Below are 21,387 nucleotides of genomic sequence, written 5' to 3'. Positions count from 1 at the left end.
AGACCCTTTTACTCTTGTTTCGTGACATGGTACTCGTGTGTCACACTAGACACTTTCTTGTGTAAGTGTAGTACTAATGAATGAAAAAACCCGTTATCTGGCAGAGAGTAGGTAGTCATTACAGGCTGTTCACACATCTAATGTGTTCTCAAATTATTTTGGAAGTAGTTTAATATAGACAAGCTCAAAATACTTCGAACCCCATTTCTGCCTGTATTTAGTCATATGCACTAGTGACCAAATTGACTAAAATGCATTTCATACCTGGGACTTAAACTTAGCCATTACTATCAAGGCTGCAACCAACTAAGTTACCAAAGTGGCAATAAACATTTTAATAATAGTCCAAGCAAGTTTTGCAAGCATTCCAAGAATGAAAGGGGCCCTCAGACAATATTTACAAGACACCTTAGTTGTAGATGCCTTTCATAATGATAAAATTTGCATGCTCTTTTACATTAGTCTACACCAGTGTTCACCTAACTTGTTCCTGGAGGGTCAGTGTCCTGCAGATTTTAGCTTCAACCCTAATCAAACACACCTGAACAAGCTAGTCAAGGTCTTGCTAGGTAAACTTGAAACATCCAGGCAGGTGTGTTGAGGCAAGTTTGAGCTAAACCCTGTAGGGACACTGGGCCTCCTGGACCGAGATTGGTGACCCCTGGTCTACACCATGCAATATATTTGTTTTAAAAATAACAATTTAAATTTTTTTTTTGCCATTTATACACAACAATTGTCATGGAGACCTAAAAATCCAAACTTGTGTACAATATGGGATGAAACACCCACAAATTAAAAATCACTCTAGGGCCCAAATGAACCTTTTTGCATGGTAGCACTGGTGCTTCTAATTTAAAAAAATAGGCCCACCAGCCAAAATAACAGTGAATGGTTTAAGTTATTTTTTTATATAGCGAACTTTAACCCACTGGAAGTTTCCTATCCGCTCTTCGAAAAGTGTAAATGGTGGATTAACATGCACTACTGGATCAGTAATAAGATGTGCCATTATTTGTAACTTTAGGTGGTTTCTAAAACAAAAGCTGTCAGTGTTGTTTTCATTGTGGTTGCACATTTTAACATCTTGTGAGTTAAAAAATGTGTTGCACATTTGTGCAGCCAAACGTAAAATTGTTTAACTGATAGCATTAATCGGTTAAAAACGCACCCTTTCAGTTAACGGTTAATAGCTTATTTTGAGCATCCCTATCTCACACAGGCGAAGAATTTTAAGTTATCATAAATAGAACTGATCATATGTAATGTTTTTTATGTCCTTTTTTTACTTATCGATATACTGTATAATCTATATTGTTATTATATCTTTTTGTCTATATTGATTACCAGTCCCATACTGCTGTAAGCAGGGTTGTAAATGTGTCACAATGATCATGTGTTCCCCTAAACACAACAATGGCGGCTAAGAGTGTTGTTTTCATTCTCTCGTATCCAAACCTTTACATTTTTCACAGGTGTAGCTTCCTGTCATCTAAGTGTTTGACAGCTGATATTAACTAATCCATTTGCCTTCTGTTTTAGAGCAGTGGGCTAATAATAGCTTTAAGGCGGGGCAAGCATGGCAGAGTTTGTTTTAACCCATTCTTGAGCATTTTATGGCATTTTTTAGGTGCAAAGATGCATTCTGCTTGAATTTCTCCTACATTTGCGCATGCGGGGAACATTTTGCGTGAAAACGGTGCATGGCAACAATTTTATGCACTTGCACAAATGCTCTGAAATATATTTTGAGGTCACATACATAAAATTTGGGAAGCATATGCAACCAAAACGGATGTAATTTCGAGCCCTAGAGTCAGTAACCAATTACTTGCACATTTTTCCTACTGAGTAATTTATTACACTCCGATGTAGCTCACAAAATTGGTGTTTTATACTGACTTTAAGAGTGTGTGCACACCAAACTGTTGTGCACAACTGAAAAAGCTAGCACTCTTCCAAAAATACTCAGCTGTGGTTGCTTCCTAAAATGTCAGAGCAATTTTACAAAATACTGAGCCTAAATTGAATTCTCAGCGCCTTACCATTCTGCTGGTGTTCCAAACACTACACCGGGGTTCTTAAACTATGTTCTGGAGAGCTGGTGTCCTGCAAAGTTGTGTTCCAACCTTAGACACATCAAAGCTAGCTAATCAAGCCTTCACTTTCTAGAAACATCCTTGCAGGTGTGTTGAGGCAAGTTGGAGGGAAAATCTTCAGGACACCGGCCCTACTGCAACAGTTTGAGAACCCCTGCACTACACACTTCTTCCTTTCAGAACAACTGAAAAAATATACTCAAGAAAAAATTATATTTTGTGGACAAGCACCCTAGTAGTAGTTGTCCTGCAAACTAAATTTCACCATAATTTAAACACTGTCAACCAGTCAGGCATAAGACTCAAACTATCACTAAACGAAGCCTTCAATCTTTCTCCTCAGATGCCACGAAAATACTCCGCACCAGGTCAGCTTTGTTCCACTGGTGGCCACATCCCAGCGACCATCAACCCCACAGCTGGACGGAAGGGTTCAATAGGTGTGGCCAATCAGCAATTTGGCTACACTTGTCCCAACTACAACATGCCTCAATGGAATCAGGTGGGGACAATATCATCCACCGCTCCACCTGCAGGACTACAGCAGGGTTTCCTTATCCCATCAGGAGCCCACCAAACCGGAAATAACTGCGGATCAAGCAATCTGCGCACCACTCAGGCAAGCTGAGACAGCTGGCGAAGGGTAAAGCTGTGCCTCATGGGGTTTAGATTATCGGGCCTAGTTCTTAAAGTGGACACACTTTATCTGACAGTTTACAAAAAACTTTCAGGTCCATAAAATGTGACTCGGGTTATTTGAATCTGATCTAACCTGCTATTTAAAAGACTGAATGTGTACTTTTGATAGAGGCACGAATGGGTTAAACTGGTGTGTCTTAAAGATCCGATATATAGCCTTATAGTATGGATACCGTCCTTATTGTAATAAAGTCAGGCAGTGTAACTGGTGAAATACAGTGATGGTTTTGCAGTTTACCTACAGAAGTTCAAAAACAGATAGAGAGATGGATGGAGAGAAGACTGTGCCACCAACACAAGTTCAAGTTTAGATTTCTGGAAGGTTGGAATGTTGCATTTTAGGGAAGTGTTGGAGAGTTTGAGTTTGGCATGAAAGCAAAAGGATGTGCAATTGGAGGAAGGTAGCGCGGGGTTTTATAGCTCTTTGTACTTGCACGTATTTCATAGCATTGTTCATTCGTGACTTTTTTATTTCTTTCATTTATGATAAACTTACAATAATACAGTATATCTTATATAGACAGTCACCAGTATTCCCTGTCGACACTTGGATATGGGTGGTCATCCTGTATGCATATTTTTTCATCCTATCACTTTAAATGAAGGTAGCCTTAAAACACAGGATTGTTATGTCTTCCCCATCTTCCCCATACATATTCCAAGCAAATGTACTGCAGTTGATGAAATGGACAGGAAATATAAGATGGTGCAATTGACTGTAGTGACAGTATTAAACTACAGCACTGCATGATTTCAGGTTTTTGTTTAATTTTTATTTTGAAATATCACTCCCCCTATTTTTTTTCCTCTAAATCGTTTTCTATTCCACTATTTGAGTGCCAATCGTTTGCTGAAGTGATGTCTAATCGCCTCGGAAATGATCCGCTTGACTTCTCTAGAGAAGGTAAATGTTACTGCAATGCAGAATATGCGCCGTTTAAAGGTTTAACCGACTGGGGAGGGTTATTTGTTGCTTTTGATACTTGAGTGCTCTGTAATTGACCCAGAACCACATTTAGACACAGTGAAACTGTTAAAGTACCACTGATCACAGTCACAAGCTACTGTCACATAACTGAAATTTAGAAAACGACATGTTTTCACATTCCACTTCTCACATTTGTTCCCATAGAAGACAGCATTAATTTGTGGGGTCAAAAAAAAAAAAAGCTGCTGCAGATGTTTTCTGTCAATAATTTTCATCCAGGGTCCTTTTGGTGACTATCTATGGTTTTGTTTATCTGTCTTGTAAAAAAGTATATGTATATATATATTCAAATCTTAATAAAACCTTTTGGACATTTTCTCCTACCCCTAGAGTTTGCTTTTTTTTTTTTTTTTAATAAGGGGTTTTCCAAAACATTGTCACACACAACTTGACATTTATGTAATTCCTCATATCAGGTACCAATAAAAAAAAGCAAACATGGTGGCAATATTGTTTATTTTAAAAAAGAAATCTTAAATTACATTTTAGAAGGTTCAGCTGGAAAGAAATGGCACACATTTATTATTTTAACATATACACAAATTAATAAAACAAAATGTATTTAAAAAAAAAAAAAACTTTAAAAATCTTTAAAAAAAAAAAAAAGGCAATAAATAGCTTAATTCATCACGTGTCCAATCTTCGTTTCTTCATCATCTGGCCGTGTCTGTATGGGCTCGATGGTCCACCTTCATTAATAATTAGAACATTAGCACAGTTTGAATTTAGAAGTTAATTGCAATGGTAATTAGATGTAAAAAAAAAAAAAAAAGTTCCTTAATTTATCAATCAATCTTAATTTACACATTTATCTTTCCCTTTGAATTAAAAGCATTATGAATACACAAGATGACCAATCCAGATCAACTATTAAATTCATGACACTAGGACATAGAGAGTATTTAGATGTACTCGCACTAAGTTAACTGAACCATCGCAGAGACCTCCTAGTGGGCGGTATTACACCACAATTTAAGCTGTGGGTCACACTAGAGTTTGAGCTTGCAGAGCTGTGAAGATGGACAGGATTAAACAAGATGATTAGACATTTTAAAAAAGCAAGCAAGCGGTCCATATTTTAAATTTCTGTCCAGAGAGGTCATGTTTTGATCCTCGATTGGTCTCACGCAGTCAAGTAATGAGGTAATGTAGGGATGCTCATTTCGGTTAATTTTGCTAACCGACAACCGCCGCTCATTTATCGGTTATTAACGGTTAACTGGTCAGATTACTATTAATTTTATATTAAACAAATTGACGCGACTATTTTGTGTCCGACACATTAAATATTGCATTTTAAAATACTGATTTATTTTTATATGCTAGCATATTAATAACAGAACACAACAGGGCATTTTCACGCACCTGCAGTGTTTAGCACAGAGGAATGGAATAAACTAAATAAAATAAATAGGACTGCCCTAAATTATTTTCACTTAATTAATTTATATTACAAAACGAAAATACTGACTGATACTTTTTAATAACCGGCATAGGCTGTTTTTTTTCCAATCATATGTTTTTTTCTTCCGTCAAATTAAAACAGCTGACTTCCTCAAATTGCTCGCTCCACGGAAAATATGCATTTATTTAATGCCCCGCTGTTATTATTATAATCACAAAACCTTTTTACATTTTTAATAGAAATCATTATTTTAAAGAATATGTCCTGATATGGTTTCCTCTCTCTCCCTCGCGGTTCAAGTGTGCGCGCTGCGTGATGAAAAGACAACAACAACGTGCACATATGTTGTCTTTTTGTAAACAGTTGTGTTGTTAAATATGATATTGCATTAATGTACATACATGCTTTATAAGCTGTAAAATAAAAGGTAAAGCCTATTTGTTGCGTTTATGAAGCAGATCCAGGTCAACATCAACACGTTTTTTGGCATCAACACGTCTGTTTTAAACAGCAATATTCTTCTTCTATTTTGCGTCTTTGGCAAGTGTGTCTGTAGGCACGGGTTATACGTTATCGTCCCGCAAAGTTAAGTATGCCTTGCAGTTAAACAAGTGGCTGACTACAGCTAATGTGCTTTTTTCATTCCAAAAACGCGAGGCGCACCTCACTGCCTTTATGTTGACAAGGAAAAAAGAAGAGAAGAAGCGCGGTCCTCTTATGAAACGACTGAATCAGCTGGGTAGCGATTGTGCAAAAGTGTTGCTGTCTGTGTTGTTACAATTGTAATATTTAATAATATTGTGACATTCAAGATTTGTATATTCATCCAGCTCTGAATAACTTAAAACAGCGATTAGACCATCAGAGCGGCATTAATGCGTCCTGAAGTAAAGCGAAACGGCTATAAACTCCAACAAGATAGAGTGATTCTATGCAGAGCCATACTTTATCTATAAATAAAGTATAACTATAGAAACTGTGTTCATCTTAACTGAAAGCTTCTGCGTGTTTGCTGGGCTCACGCATTGCGCACATGTCAGTCAGTCAGCACGTAACCCCAAAGGATTAAACAGATAGCGCACAGCACTATATGGTTACAGAAAAATTTGCGCTGTTATAATACACTTACCTTTTAATACGTTTTGGTGCAATAATAATCCGCTATTAAAAACAACAACAACAATAACTGAATTTTTTGAAAGAGTAATGAAGCTCTGTAGTTGTTTTGACAACACAAACTGCTGCTTTGGGATGAGCCGCGTGCAAAAGATGCCCCTCTTAACGCAAAGGCGCATTCAATCGGCCCCTTATGCAGTCAAACTAAAAATATATAAAATAATAATTTTAATCGTTTAACTGATAGCATTAATCGGTCACAAACGCAGCCTTTCGGTTAACAGTTAATCGATTATATTGAGCATCCCTAATTTGGGCCCAAGAAAGGTAGAAAAAACTAGTGTAAATTGGGCAGAAGCACCCATGACTGTTTGACCTGTCATCTAAGCAACATTACAACCAGGTCGAAAAAAAAGGGAGAAATTGCAAATTTCCTTCAAAACACAGGTGAGGAATACAAGTACATTTTCTACCCCACTAAAGGCTTCTTTCTCATTATGTAGTTAAAAGCTAAAGAAATATTACGAGACCTCGTATTGTTTTCATGTCACACATGTGTTTGGTTGGGGGACCAAGACAAATTTTTCGACAATTCTTCCTATTGTAATGTCATGCAGTGTGAAACCCCCTGCCGCCAATCCATCCTACAGTGTACGTACAGCAGCAATGAAACACTATCCCAGATATTCATGCAGTGTAAAAACATCTGTGACACAACTACTATGAAAATCATGCAGTCGGAGTTTCGCATAAAGCAATTTCTATTGTAATGAGCGAGAGCGATCTCTTCCTGTTTAAGCTGAAGAGTTGCAAAGATTATGCGTTGGAGAAGTAGGGACAATTGTGCCCAGGCTCAGTTCAAGGCAACTGTGCCTAGTGTAAGTACACCCTTTAGCACATCTGTAGTTTTAAATTCGGAGCTGATAAATACATCGCCCTTAAAAATTTTATTGAGTCCAACATAATAATTTGGATATATATTATGACATTAAGTGAGCTGAAATTGTATTTTTTAATAACATATTTGAAATAATTGAAATATTTCAAATGTGAAACTTTGCTGCGACACGGTCTGTCTTAAAAATAAATGTAGTAAAGTAAAACTGCATTTTAAAAAAAGCCCGATTGAAAAAACAACTATTTATATTAACTAATTCTAACAGAAAATATTAGCATAGCAAACATATTTCTCGTTTAATATAAGTCTAAAGTCAAATCTATAATAAAAATATCAATGTAAAAAAAAAATCCAGAAGACACTCGCGTTTATTTTGCATCAAAATGAGAGCATTAACCTGCACTCATAGTGACGTGTTGGCTATATCTTCAAAATATACAAGTGAGTTGGTTGATCCTACAGAGGAGTGAAGGTTACTAATGTTGGAGAATGGTGCAATTACTTCAAATTGTGATTAAAACTGAGTAGAACTGCCTGTGCAGGAAATTATTTTATTGCACACCTTCCAGACAATCAGAATCAGGGGAAATTGTGAAAATTGTTTGGTTGTATTTTCGGTATAACAATGTCATTTTTTTAATGTAAGATTTCAGAAACCTCCTCTATAAAAACCTTTGATGCTTGTGTCAAAAGATTTTAAATTTGACAGTACAATGTCCTGAAAACATGCAAATTAGCACATGTTTAATTAAACAATGCGTCATTTGCTCATTTATTTAACCCTACTCAGCAGCAATGCCTTAATTAACCTTTAATTAACCAATAAAATCTTATCTAAACTATTTTTTTTAATGAACAAAGTCAACAAGCCGAGTCTTGATCTAGTCTGTGGTCTGCCAGCTCTGAGAGTGTGAAGTTCCCGTCTATTTATATTAATGGGGACGTGTGATGTTTGCATGAGTGAAGAGGCAAAAGCAGAGGTGGGCATGTGAAAACAAGCCTCGTTCTGACATATTCTGTGTGAGTGTGTGTCTCTCGTGTGATTGTGTCAGACTGTACCTGCTGTGGAAGATCTGAAGTGGCCCTGAGGTTGGGCTGGTGGTCTCAGGCATTGGGGTCTCTGCGGGGTCTTGCTGCGTGTCGTCATCGTGTGCTGGTTTGGTGTGGAAGGACGAGGAGGGTCAGTGGATCTCGTTGAAGGATCGTCCAGCATATCGATGCCGTCCAAAGTGAAGTCCCACAATTCTGGGTCATCTGAGGAGAAGTGAGATTTTTAGTTCATGTTCACCAAACATCATTTGAAATTACTTTAACATTAGTGAGACGCATTAAAGTCAAATCTGAATATTCAGTCACTGATTTAGTCCATTTTGTGTCATTGTGAAATGCAAAAGATATTTTCTTGGTGTAAATAAGTGAAAGACTTATTATTAATATTAATTTATTAATAATATTTTTGGATTGACAGAATTCATTTTTTTTTATTTATGTATGCATTTAATATGGCCGTAAAACATTATAAGACAAGTATTCAGTCATTTTATCATTTAAAAAAAAAATTCTGATATATTTTCATTAATACAGATAATAGTATTAAAGGTGCTGTGATCTGCCAAAATGCTAATCGTTTCGCATAATATCTTTGAAAACACAGTCCCTTTACTGCTGCCCAAAGCCATGCCTCCTGAAATCATGAACGCACACCTTAAAGATGACAGTAGACAACCCACTAGATCATGTCATGCGCCAGTTAGAAAATTTTTTTGTATTTTATAATACTACGATTCCAAATGGAAAAAAAATTATTAATACTTTCAGAGAAAATGTAGTTTAATGATATAAAAGTATAGGGTATAAGCACAGCTAGTGTTTCTTTCCTGAAGATAAACTTCTGGTGAACGATTAATGTGACTTCTTTCAACTTTTTACAGTTCTTTTTACAGCTTCGATGTTGTAATGTAAATAAAATATATTCAGTTTAATAGACTTCAGCATTTATTTAGTTAAGCGTAAAATTAGATAAAAAAGCCTTTTACACGCAAATGCTGTCAGGATCAGCAGGCTAGTGCAGAAACTCCATTGAATATACTGGTGGTGCTAAAGTGATCATTTATCCCCCATTTTTCCCCAAAGTGCACACACACATCCCTTACCAGCCAGATACTGCTCCTGCTTGGTCACCAGGTGTCCGTTTGGTGTACTATGGTTAACAGGACCTACACCCTGTTCTAAAACAATAAAGTCACTGATGGAGAACACAAAAGACCTGACAGCCATGCAGGTATATACTTCAATCTTTCATACTAATGGCTGAAACATGAACCCTTTAAGGGTTAGTTCAAAAAGGAAAATTCTGTAATTAGTTACTCACACTCATGCCATTTCAATCCTCAGAGACCTTTGTTTAACTTCAAGACTAAGAAAGATATTTTAGAATAAATCACAGAGCTCACTCAGAGATGTTCAAAGTCCAGAAAAGGATCCAAAAACATTCCATGTGACTTCAGTGGTTCAATTGTAACACCCTGAATTATACAGGGCTTCAGTGCTTTCTATTATAAATGCTTCCTATTAACTTCGAATGGGTGACGTCAAGCGTTGCCGAACGGAATCATAGATCCGTCTGCGCCGCTTCAGCAGAGTTGCTCGCTGCAGAAGTTGTAAATTTGACAAAAAAAGTGTCAATGAAAGATCAGATCACTTTATACAAATAACCGAGCTCAGACAGTAACCGATTGTGGATTCATTTCATTGGCCCCCAACTTCAGGCACGCCCTCCATTAAGTGTTGACACTGAAGCCCAGTGTGAATCAGGCGTAATCATAAGAAGCTCCAAAAACACTTTTTGTGAGATACAAAACAAAAAAACTGTCAAAATCACGTTGCCCATGTCCTTTTTAGACACATCAAGTCTCAATGTACGTGTACACTATGGGCAATATGAGGATTGTGTTTGTAAACGTGGAAGAGGAGACATTGGTGAACAAAGTCATTTTTACAGGTATTTGCCACACAAAAGTGTTCTTAATGCTTCATCCTAAAAAGAAAAAAAAGTAAGAGGGAACATTGGGTCCATCCAATCCTGTGACTGCATACAAACTTTATATCAAGATTTAGATACAAAGATTAGTGTTGTGCTGTACTAGCGATTCAGGAACCACATATTAAAGACTGCAAAGTTCCAAGAAACAATTAATTCTGAACAGAGACTGGCAGCATGTAAAAGGTATAGATATGTGAAACCCTAAACTGTGGCATAAAACCATTCTTGACATTAGCACTTTAACATGTACTGTGGCTCTGAACTTGTCAAAAGACCTCTTCAAATGTTTGCAACCTTTGTATTTAAAAAAAAAAAACTGAAAATTGAGCCCACTTGAATTGTTTTTCTGACGTATGGAAGTTTCGGAGGCGGTGTGTTAACATGATTCACACATTATGACGTTGTGTTTATTTTTCAACATGTGAGATTTTCCAGCTCTGAGTGCACAACGATTTAAAAGTTCAAGGACCTTCAATGTTCATCCAAAAATAATCATTTAACCATTGTGTACTCATCCTACACTTGTTCAGAAACCCTTTGTTTCCTTCTTCTGAAGCCTCCGTTGACCTCTGTAGTATTTTTTTCCTTACTATAGATTTTAGTAGCAATTGTTCAATCCACCTATCTTTATGTGCAATTTGAAATATTGCATTAAAAAGGCTCAATGGAAATCCCAAGATGTACATCAAATTTATACAATGATTTATCCGTACATGTAGGATAAACTTTTAATTCAATAAGAAAACTTATTTGCTGAAATTCCAGTATGCCCTAGTGCAGGGGTGTCAAGTTCAGTTCCTGAAGACCCACAGCTAGTAATGTGAAGTTGCATGTATCAAAAAAAATGATGGATCAGGGGGGGCCAAGTTGGAGCACTCACTCTGGTCCCCTGAGTTCTGCGATTGGTTGGGAAATTCCAAACCAAAACAAACCAATAAAATTGGCTTAAGATTGGCAATCAAAATTTGGAAAATGGCACCCTGCAGAACTTTGATTAGTTTGATCAGAAGTTTGATTAGTTTTGCCATCCATCACATGATTAGTGATGTCCGAAGCTTCATTTTCGCCTATGCACACACGTGACTGCTTTAAATTTTGATTAAAGGTTTAAACACTGTTTCCAAGCACTGCACCGGTCTCACACACTAGTAATTCAACAAAAAAAAGAATAATAATAATTTATAGTAAAAATCTTTAGGACCATACTACAGGTGTATAAGTGTATTAATTACAACTATTTTTAAGACCACTGCATATTGTAGTATGGTGTGTAATGGAGGCCAGCTGATGAGTGCAGCCTGAAAGCCTCACTCCCATAGCCTTCTCCTTAGTGCATTTGCTTCCCATGCAGGTTCAATCCCCGCTTGGAATGAGTGGGTGGGGGAAGGACCAGCTGGAATGAGATAAACAAATACTTTTGAATACCTTGGATTTTACTGCAGTCATCGGTGGTGTGAGGTAACGTGTAAAGAACTACAGTAATTGAGTCATTTGTTTATATTACTATTGTTGTATTACTACATGAATGAGTTAGTCAGTTGTGAGTATTTAACATTTTTGCAACACAGCGCTTTTCCATACTTTAACCAGCAAAGGTCCTCATCAAGCTCTAATTTGGAAAACTTCGAGTAACGAACTGTTTTTCGATACAATTCGAGTCGAACTGGTTCACAAAGCTTCATTTCACCATCACTACCCACAGCCCTACACAGTTCTAACCCTGCTTCAACAGACTTGCCTGTAAGTTTCAAACAAGCTTGAAGGAGTCAATTAGTATGACCAAGTGTGTTTATTTAGAGTTGGAACTAAACTTTGCAGGCCTGCAGCCCTCCAAGAACACCCCTGTTTGATACCTCGGTCTGTGTGGTTGAATGATTTTTTTGAAGTCGACTTTAATATTATTGAAGTCAAGTTGACTAGTCGTTGATGATGTCATCAACAAAATACATGCAAATGTTTCGCAACACGGCACTATTTGCAGAATATATATATATATATATATATATATATATATATATATATATAAATATACACACATGCTGTTTTGAAGCTCATAACACATTGCAAAAACAATGCAACATTACCAATAACTAATTTTAGAGCAAAACAAATGCATTGTCAATACTGTTCAATTCGCTAACAATGCAACATTAGCACCGGCTAGTTTTAGTGCGAATTAAATGCAGTCAGCACATTGATGCTTATACATTTAACTACAATTTTTTTTGTGCAAAAGTAATGTATACGTTGTTAAAACAGAACACCAGTTGAGCATTTTGTCTTTTGATGCACAAGTACTATTCTTTACCTTGTTTAATGTGCAGCGTGGGCTGCTGGTCTTTCTTCTCTTGCAGCAGCTTCTTAGCCTCCATCTCCTGTCTGAACTTCTGCTGCAGCTGCTGCTGTCTCAGCTTCCTCTGCTGCTTCGAGTCCAGCAGAGGATCAGACGAGGACAGCTCCGTGGTATCAGATGCTGACCTAAGAAAACAGAAACCGGATTTATCACAAGTGCAGCTGTCTAGCTGTGTACGTTGTGCATTAGCAGCAGCACATAAATTTACCTGGAGGTGTTGCTGGGCCTGTTTTCTGTATCCTGGTGAGTCGTTGTGTTGCCAAGAAGTGCCGTTGTGTTTGTCAATGAAGTCCTGGGCCCTGTGGCGCTCTCATGGCCTTCCCGTACAGGGAGATTTCCCATCTGCTCTATGGGGATGTTGGCTGGGTTTTCCAGTTTGGTAAATTGCCTGCTGTTTGTTTGGGCCAGGCTGTCAAACCTGGCTTTCTCTACAGACGGCTCCAAATCGCTACGTTTGGTTTTGTCTGCGTCCAAAGGAGGAGGAGGCTGCGATGACAGGAAGTACACTGTATTCAGGTACATACAGATTGCGATATTTTGTTTTTTTGCAATATGAATTAGGGATGTAACGGTATCAGAATTTCACGGTACGGTAATACCTCGGTATGAATGGCACGGTACGGTATTTATTGAGTAATTTACAGGAAAACAAAACTAATGAAAAGACTCGAAAAAAGTGCCAAAAGTGTTTATTTACCTTAGCACTAAACATATCAATGACATACAAATTAGCCATCTATCTGTAACTTTTGAAACAGGAACTTCAATTTTTCAATTTTAATAACAAAAAACTATAAAACCATGTAGAAAAAATTAAGTTTCAATTTAGTATTGTTGAAAACTCATCACATTCAACATTTAATCACTCACTCACTTATAGAGATAGAGATGTAATAATATTTATTGGTACATAAATTATTGTTACATTCTTTGTGGGCATCTTTTATAAACTGCAGTAAAAATGTCATGATACATCTGTGTGTATTTATAATTATTTATTATTATTCATATTATACAGTGCTTAGCATACGTGAGTACACCCCTCACAAATCTCCCATTAAAATTCATATTTTCTATAGGAAGCATTACAATATTATGTGCATATAAACATGTTATAGTCTGAATTTGTCTTTTGTTTTTTTGCAATATTTAGCATTTATTTATTATTTTCCATTTCTAAAGAGGTTCTGTGAATAAAACATTATTTTAATAAATAAATCGGTTTAGTAAAAATGTTTTTTTTTCAAATGCACCAATAAATATTGCCTATATTCACTAAAGAATGAACAAAAAAAAAATCAGTTTTCAAAATGGGGTGTACTCATATATGCTGAGCACTGTATATCAATAAACCCATACGTGCTTATGTTTGACCAAATGCTATTTTTTTTGTTTTTAGAAGTTATGTATAAATTTAATTGTCTATATAACAAAATAGTATTGTTTTTATGTATGTGTGTACATCGCACACACATGCATACAAATATATATATATATATATATATATATATATATATATATATATATATATATATATATATATATATATAATATAATACACACACAGATTTTACGTCAAAACAACTTTTATTTTGCATGTGAATAATCTTTGGCCAGCACTTCTAATGATAATATATAAATAAATCCATTATTTTTGCACAGGACATATTCTAATATATGAAAAAGTACATTTTTTTTAATGACTAAACATTCATGTTTAACCCTTATAAAATGACTTCTTACCTGCTTTGGTATTTTGTTGATGGCGATAAGATACTCCTTGTTCAGAATACAGTTTCCAAGCGCATTTCCAAAACACCTTATTGGTAAATAAAATAAAATGAAATTATATTTCTATATTTCCTGTGATGGCAGTGTTACATTTCCAACATCATTACAAAAATTCTTCAGTGTCACATGATCCTTCAGAAATCATTCAAATATGATGATCTGGCATATAAAAACATTTCTCCGTTCTTATCAATGGCGTAAAAACGTTGTGCGGCTTAATATTTCTATGGAACCTGACCTTTGCTAAAAAACATCAAAGATGTAAAATTCTAATATAGGGTTATAAATACCTTTACTGCTGTTTTTGGTCAACTTCATGCATCATTGCAACATAAAAGCATTATTTTTTAATTCAATTTAATTTAATTTGTGTATCGCCTTTCACAAAAGTTATTTTTTCAAAGCAGCTTTACAAAAGGTTGTAAGAATTGAAATATTACAAATATTTTTGATGTCTTTGACAATTCAAAACATGAGCTGAAGACAGGGCCAATGGACTCCACAACCCACCAGGGGGGAATGCGTGAAAAACCAGTTCCTGCTGCATTTGCATCTGACTATGTTGAAACTCAGCTTCATCCCCCCAACTCACGCATATGGTCATTTCAATGTTTTAGATTAACCAAACTGACTTTAACTATCATGTTTGATATCATTTGAAATGTCTCAGTGCGATTGGTACAATGGTCTCATTCTCTCAGAAATAGATATAATCAACACAATAAATATATAACTTCAGGCATCTTTTGAACCACTGTGAAGGGTGTGACTTTTTACACACACCCCCTTCCTTGAGGGAATTCTTGGATTATTTAAGGCAAGGTTTGAGAAAAACTCAGGGCGATTCTGCCTAACCAGATCAGCCCATAACATGGGGTCTGCCCCATGTTATGTATATTTCAAAGTCAGGTATGCATCTTTTCATCTTGGATTTATCTTTGATAATTTGATGTTTTGTATTGATCATTTATGAATTGACTGATTGAATTGGCATAATACATTTACCTGACTAATAAATTGTTATGTTTTGAATGATTCAAACAGAGTTCGTGTTATTATCTTTAGTAGATTGTGGTAATTTCATAGCACCACAAGCCCCTGTTCAGGTTAGTAGCGGACTAGAACACGGTAGACGGAGCATTGCGGCACGTTACACGATGTCTCTAGAGCTCCGACTAACAAATTGGCATTTATTCATGTATACTTAGGCTGTAAAATGATATCTAAGGGGATAGTCCTTCACCCGATAAACTTTTAATACTATTTAGATAGTATAGTGATTATTCAAAGTTACTACTAGTTTAAGTACGACTGGTCTGCTTAATTCTATAGTAATGATCGTTATATGACTAAATAGCTCTGTCTGATTTAGGAGGTAGCAGACCTATGGGGACCGCATAAAAAATATCCTAATCTGAGTAAGTAGGGTTCTGCCTTTTTAGGATAGCGGTCAATCGCCCCTGTTTAGTGACCAAGACTGACATGCTTGTGCTTAAGAAATTGTATACTCGGCCGGTACAAGATTCAGGATGTTATAGAGATCCCAATGAACGAGAATAACATAAAATGATGAACCGAAGAGAATATTCAATCATAATCTAAATTAATGTGAAAGGAAACAAAATAATCTTCTCAATGTTTTATAATTGGAGTCAGATAAAACGAGGATAAACATATTAATATTCTAAACCATCTCATACTAAAATTGGAGTCAGATATGAGTTAAGTTTAATATAAATCAACATTGTGCACTGGATAGACCGAACATGTAGTGAACCTTCATCCACCATTGGATACCGTCATTGGACCAACTGGCTGGACCCTACAAGGTGCACATTATTGTATTAGCAATTCTTGTCATAAATCATATTGGTTAAAAAAATGTAATCCCTCCATGGGAAATTTAAGTCCCTTTAACTCAAGCCCTTTACTGTCATTCCATATTTTAAGGTCACACTTGAAAAACATGCACAGTTTATATAGTTTATCAATTTAAACTAAATATATTTAATGTACTGAAAAATCTTCCACCCAAACATCTTGGGACACGATTTTCACATCATTATTTGGCAATTAGCAACTCTGTTTGAGTAATGCCGAGTTCAGACTGCATGATTTTCAAGGTAGTCATGTCACAGATGTTTTCACACTGCTTGACTATCTGGGCTAGCGTTTCGTCGCTGCTTTGTTTACACTGCAAGATGGATTGGCGACAGGGACTTTCACATTGCATGACTTTACTATAGGAAGAATTGCCGACAACTACGTCTCACAGCCAAAAACACGTAGTTTATCTTTTGTTATTAACTACATAATGAGAAAGAAGCCTTTAAGGGGGTAGAACATGTACATGTTTGCTCATCTGGGTTTAAAGGGAATTAGCTATTTCTCCTCAACGTTGATGATAAACTAACTTCTTTCTGTATGAACCGTCAAACAGACACAGTTGCTCCTGAGTCCTGTCAAACCTCCACTAGTTTTTCCTCCATTTCGTCGGTCCAAATAAATCGAAAAAAGAGCGCTTTTAACTTCTCCCCCAGCCTCCCGCTGGCCTGCAGCAGGTATACACACATGCACACACAAGTGAAAGCTGCTCTCTCATTGGCTGTAGGAGATCGCTGATGTTATTTTCAGTCAAAACTCAATTCACACGTCATGATTTGAATCACCGACGGCTCCAGATATTTAGCATGCCAAATATCTCACAGGCATCGGCGACTCATCGGCGATTCTCTCAGATCACGTCTTTGATCGTTCATACTGTGTGATTGTCACTCACGTGCACGAGCACAGATTTGCCTGTGATTTCAGGCATTTGTCGGCGATTTCTCAAAACCTGTCGGCGAGCCAAAATCGGGGCTAAAATCATGCAGTCTGAACTAGGCATTAGGTATACACATCAATCAATTGATCACAGTGGTGGGGATCCTCAAACAAAATAAAAAAGCCAACAAAGACATATTTCATAGGGGAAAAAAATCAACAATGATTGTCTGCTTATTAAGATGATAATACAGTTCACAAACATTTATATACTCAAACTAAAATGGTTAATTCACATAGGTAAATAAAACTAGCTAAATACAACTAAAGAAAATCCTATTACTTTAAAAAGAAATGAAAAAATATTTGCCATAGAATGACCAATCGAAATCTGATGTAGTTACTTGAGTGCTCTTTTCAATCCATCTGTGACAGCTTCTTTTCTTGCTTTTTCCAGGGACAGAGCTTTGGATTTGAGGCCTTCGCTAACCCCATATCCTACATCCTCATGAAATGAGCCATCCTATGGAGAAAAACACTGAAGAATTTAGATGCTACTCACAACTCTGTACTTCTGTATTGTCAGAGCTCTTACCTTTAACTGGACCTTAATGAAAGCACTGACTCCAACGTAAAACTTCCCATTGATCAGGTCCACAAAGTCTGGAGGACAAGATCAAACAAGGTTGTGTTGATGCTTGACAGTGTATCATTCAGTCATTCATTTTCTTTTCAGCTTAGTCCCTTTATTAATCCGGGGTCGCCACAACGGAATGAACCGCTAGCTTATCCAGCATGTTTTTATGCAGCGGATGCCCTTCCAGCCGCGAACGCAGCGAGAACATGCAAACTCCACACAGAAACGCCAACTGACCTAGCTGAGGCTCGAACTAGCGACCTTCGTGCTGTGAGGCGACAGCACTACCTACTGCGCCACTGCATCGCCCAGCCATTCATTCATTCTTTCATTTATTCATTTTCCTTCAGCTTAGTCCCTTATACAGCAGAATGAACAACCAACAATTCCAGCATATGTTTTACGCAGCGGATGCCTTTCCAGCCACAACCCAGTACTGGGAAACACTCTTACACTCTCACATTCACACACCCACTCATACCAAATTAGTTACGTAATTCACCTATAATGCATAGAAACCAGAGCAGCCAGAGGAAACCCATGCAAACTCCAAACAGAAATGCCAACTGACCCAGCCGGGACTCGAACCAGCGACTTTCTTGCTGAGAGGAGACAGCACTAACCACTGAGCCACCATGGTGCCAGGTCAGTGTATTATCCTTATTAATAACAGTGACATTCTTATTAATCTGAATCATTTTAAACTAGAACTACACAAGCATTCTACCACTATTTTACTCCCTGATTAATATATTGAATATATTTTACAATGATGAAGTTTTATTATCTGGCTTTAATTATTTGCTGGTTCTTCTATGTGAAGCAGCTTTGACACAATGTGCAAAATGCTATAGAAATGAAAGTACTTGATCTGACTAAAACAAACTTTAAATGAAAAGAGTCATACAAATCTTGTGTGTTTTAAACAAGCAGACTGAGACCAATGAAAAGACAACTCTCAATCTGCTTCCAAATATCAAGATGTAAATATGGTTCAACTGAAAGATAAATTACATCAAGAAATATTATACATATGAATATTCTATGTTTGGGGTTTTATTTTGATCAGGGCTAAACTAATGAAAACAATTTATATATATGAACAAACCAGAAGTCTTAAAGTATAGTAATACAGGGCGTACTCACACTATGTACAGTTGCCTTGAATTGTGACGAAGCGCGATTGTTCCCCCCCTCTCCCCATCTGCATTTTGCCTTCCGAACCTGAGCATGTTTACGTCATCAATGATACGACTGTTCAGTTTAACAGGAAAAGAAGTGCTCTTGCCGGGGATACAGTGACACGCAGTCAAACACTTTATCTGAACAGAACCAGCACTTTTGACACGCATAAAATGCAGCGAGGGGTTTTTGTCTTTAATAAACTACAACAGCTTGTGTTTATTGAAAAGTAAGAATGATTAATAAATCCATATGAAACAGTCACTTAAAAGTGACGTCACGTCGTCAGTTGCAGGCTCAGGCACGTTTTGCACTCACACTACAAGAGTATCGCGCTAAATCCCGAACGAACCACGCTCTGGCACACTTCTAACCAGGTCAGAGAAGGGGCCAGCCAACTGAACTGCGTCTGGGCGATTCAGAGCACTCACACTTGTCAAACAAACCGGGAAACGCATCTGGGCATGGTTCGGATAGCATAGTGTAAGTGCACCCTGTGTGTACGTACTTACCAACATTTTGTTGAGATATCGAGTGTGACCATCCATTGTACCCAAACATTTCATTGGCCAGGCTTATAACTTTGTGACCTTCAATGTAGCACACCTGCAAACACAAAAACAAGGAAAAACTATTACAAATGAATATTTCCGCCACCAGCTGAGTCTGAATCAGAAGTGCATTGAGACCCCTTTATCTAGAGCCACAAAAATACAGTTGAAATCACAATTAATAAATCCTTTGAGTTTCATTTTCTTTTTTAAATATTTCCCAAACTATGTTTAACAGAGCAAGGAAATTTACACAGTATGTCTGATAATAATTTTAATTCTGGAGAAAGTCTTATTTGTTATATTTCGGCTAGAATGAGAGTAAGAATGAGGTCAAAAGGTCAAAATTAATGCCCCTTTCAGATATTTTTCTTTTTCTACAGAATAAACCATCAATAAACAATAACTTGCCTAATTATCCTAACCTGCCTAATTACCCCAATTAACCTAGTTAAGCCTTTAAATGTCACTTTAAGCTGTATAGAATTGTCTTGAATAAATATCTTGTAAAATATTATTTACTGTCATCATGGCAAAGATAAAAAAAAATCAGTTATTAGAAATGAGTTAAAACTATTATGTTTAGAAATGTGTTTAAAAAAATCTCTCCGTTAAACAGAAATTGGGGAAACAAAAATTGTTTTTTTTATAAATAAATACTTAATAAAGGATGGCACAGTGGCTCAGTGATTAGCACTGTCGCCTCACAGCAAAGGAGGGCACTGGTTCGAGCCCCGACTGGGTCAGTTGGGATTTCTGTGTGGAGTTTGCATGTCTGCGTGGGTTTCTTCTGGGTGCTCTGGTTTTCCCCACAGTTCGAAGACATGTGCTGTAGAAGAATTGAAGAAAACTAAATTGGCTGTAGTGTATGATTGTGAATCTGAGAGTATATGAATGTTTCCCAGTACTGGGTTGCAGCTGGCCTGCAAGGGCATCCGCTGTGCAAAACATGGATAAGTAGGTGGTTCATTCCGCTGTGGTAACCCCTGATAAATAAATTATTGGTACTAAACCAAAGGAAAATGAATGAATGAATTAACTTAATAAAATAATGATGCTGCCATCTTTCTAAAGTAACCTTTTCCCCTAAATTTGGCCTAAATCTCTCCCCTAAAATAGATATTTTGACCACCTGGACTACAAATTAAACATACATCCATGACATTTAATATTTTGACTTTCATTAAAATTCATGCTTGTCCTTCTGATTAAAAAACACTTTAGCATTTTACATTGCTGAAATGTAATTGATGATTACATAGAAAAAAGACAAACTTCACCTTTTGTCCTCCTCCAGCCTGTCTGGTGCTGATGTATTCAGGTCCGAGCTTCTGCCGCAGTGCATTCTGGACTGCCTGGTATTCCTCTGCACTGTATGAATACTACAACAAACAGTCACTAAATCATTTTCAATTCTGAAAATATCATAACATCAACACACTGTAATTCGTGTCTTTCTGTAGATGCTCTTATCATGTCAAACACAAGTCATCTACCTGCCCAAAACACGTGTTTGTTGTATGAGGTTTTCTCTCCTCTTGCCTCCCGCTGCTATAATCCATGTGTGTGTTTGATGCCTAAATCGGTCAGTGTTGTCTTTTAAGCGATATTGTTGTTGCGTAACACGGGAGGAGGTTGCTAAACTGCTACAACATAACGCGCTAACGTTAGTTTACACCCATAACGCGTTAAAATCTTTCTGTTGCGCCAATAATATTAACATTTGACCGTTCAGTTACGGCTACTGTATGAACTTACTGATACTGAGAAACGAACACCGACATAATAACAGTTTATCCTGCCCTTTGATAAGCGTTTGAATAACCCGCGTCATGACGTTTACTACGCCCCGCCCAGTCTTT

The 21,387-nt window shown here is 36.8% G+C and overlaps 2 protein-coding genes across 9 annotated transcripts in view; one reads left to right on the top strand and one right to left on the bottom strand.

The window, feature by feature from the left end:
* The window catches only part of wnk1a (WNK lysine deficient protein kinase 1a), a 39,899-nt gene extending 35,790 nt beyond the window's left edge, over window positions 1–4,109 (top strand). For all 4 annotated transcript variants that reach the window (XM_002666846.8, XM_009298027.5, XM_073943141.1 and 1 more), the window contains one exon: window positions 2,443–4,109. In XM_002666846.8, the coding sequence (XP_002666892.4) occupies window positions 2,443–2,727 (285 nt within the window). In that variant the 3' untranslated portion in view covers window positions 2,728–4,109. The remainder of the gene's footprint in view (window positions 1–2,442) is intronic.
* A 116-nt stretch (window positions 4,110–4,225) lies between these two features.
* rad52 (RAD52 homolog, DNA repair protein) lies at window positions 4,226–21,371 on the bottom strand. Of its 5 annotated transcripts, none has more exons than XR_012399892.1 (11): window positions 21,022–21,371; window positions 20,806–20,907; window positions 19,487–19,580; window positions 17,751–17,818; window positions 17,560–17,678; window positions 14,345–14,420; window positions 12,810–13,087; window positions 12,406–12,726; window positions 9,359–10,376; window positions 8,265–8,459; window positions 4,226–4,475 (listed from the first exon to the last, which is right to left on the bottom strand). XR_012399892.1 is itself a non-coding variant. In XM_005163057.6 (11 exons), the coding sequence occupies exons 1-11, from the start codon at window positions 21,085–21,087 to the stop codon at window positions 4,414–4,416; spliced, it is 1,305 nt and encodes a 434-aa protein (XP_005163114.2). In that variant the 5' UTR covers window positions 21,088–21,371; the 3' UTR covers window positions 4,226–4,413. The 5 variants fall into 5 exon arrangements, 2 of the variants coding, with proteins under 2 accessions (XP_005163114.2, NP_001019622.1); XR_012399890.1 differs by having other exon boundaries at window positions 4,226–7,661; window positions 7,932–8,459; window positions 9,359–9,433; window positions 12,557–12,726; XM_005163057.6 differs by having other exon boundaries at window positions 9,359–9,433; window positions 12,557–12,726.
* Window positions 21,372–21,387: the final 16 nt, after the last annotated feature.

Source organism: Danio rerio, chromosome 25 (assembly GCF_049306965.1).
Source record: "Danio rerio strain Tuebingen ecotype United States chromosome 25, GRCz12tu, whole genome shotgun sequence".
Lineage (NCBI taxonomy): Eukaryota > Metazoa > Chordata > Actinopteri > Cypriniformes > Danionidae > Danio > Danio rerio.
This window is presented reverse-complemented; position numbering and strand designations above follow the sequence as displayed.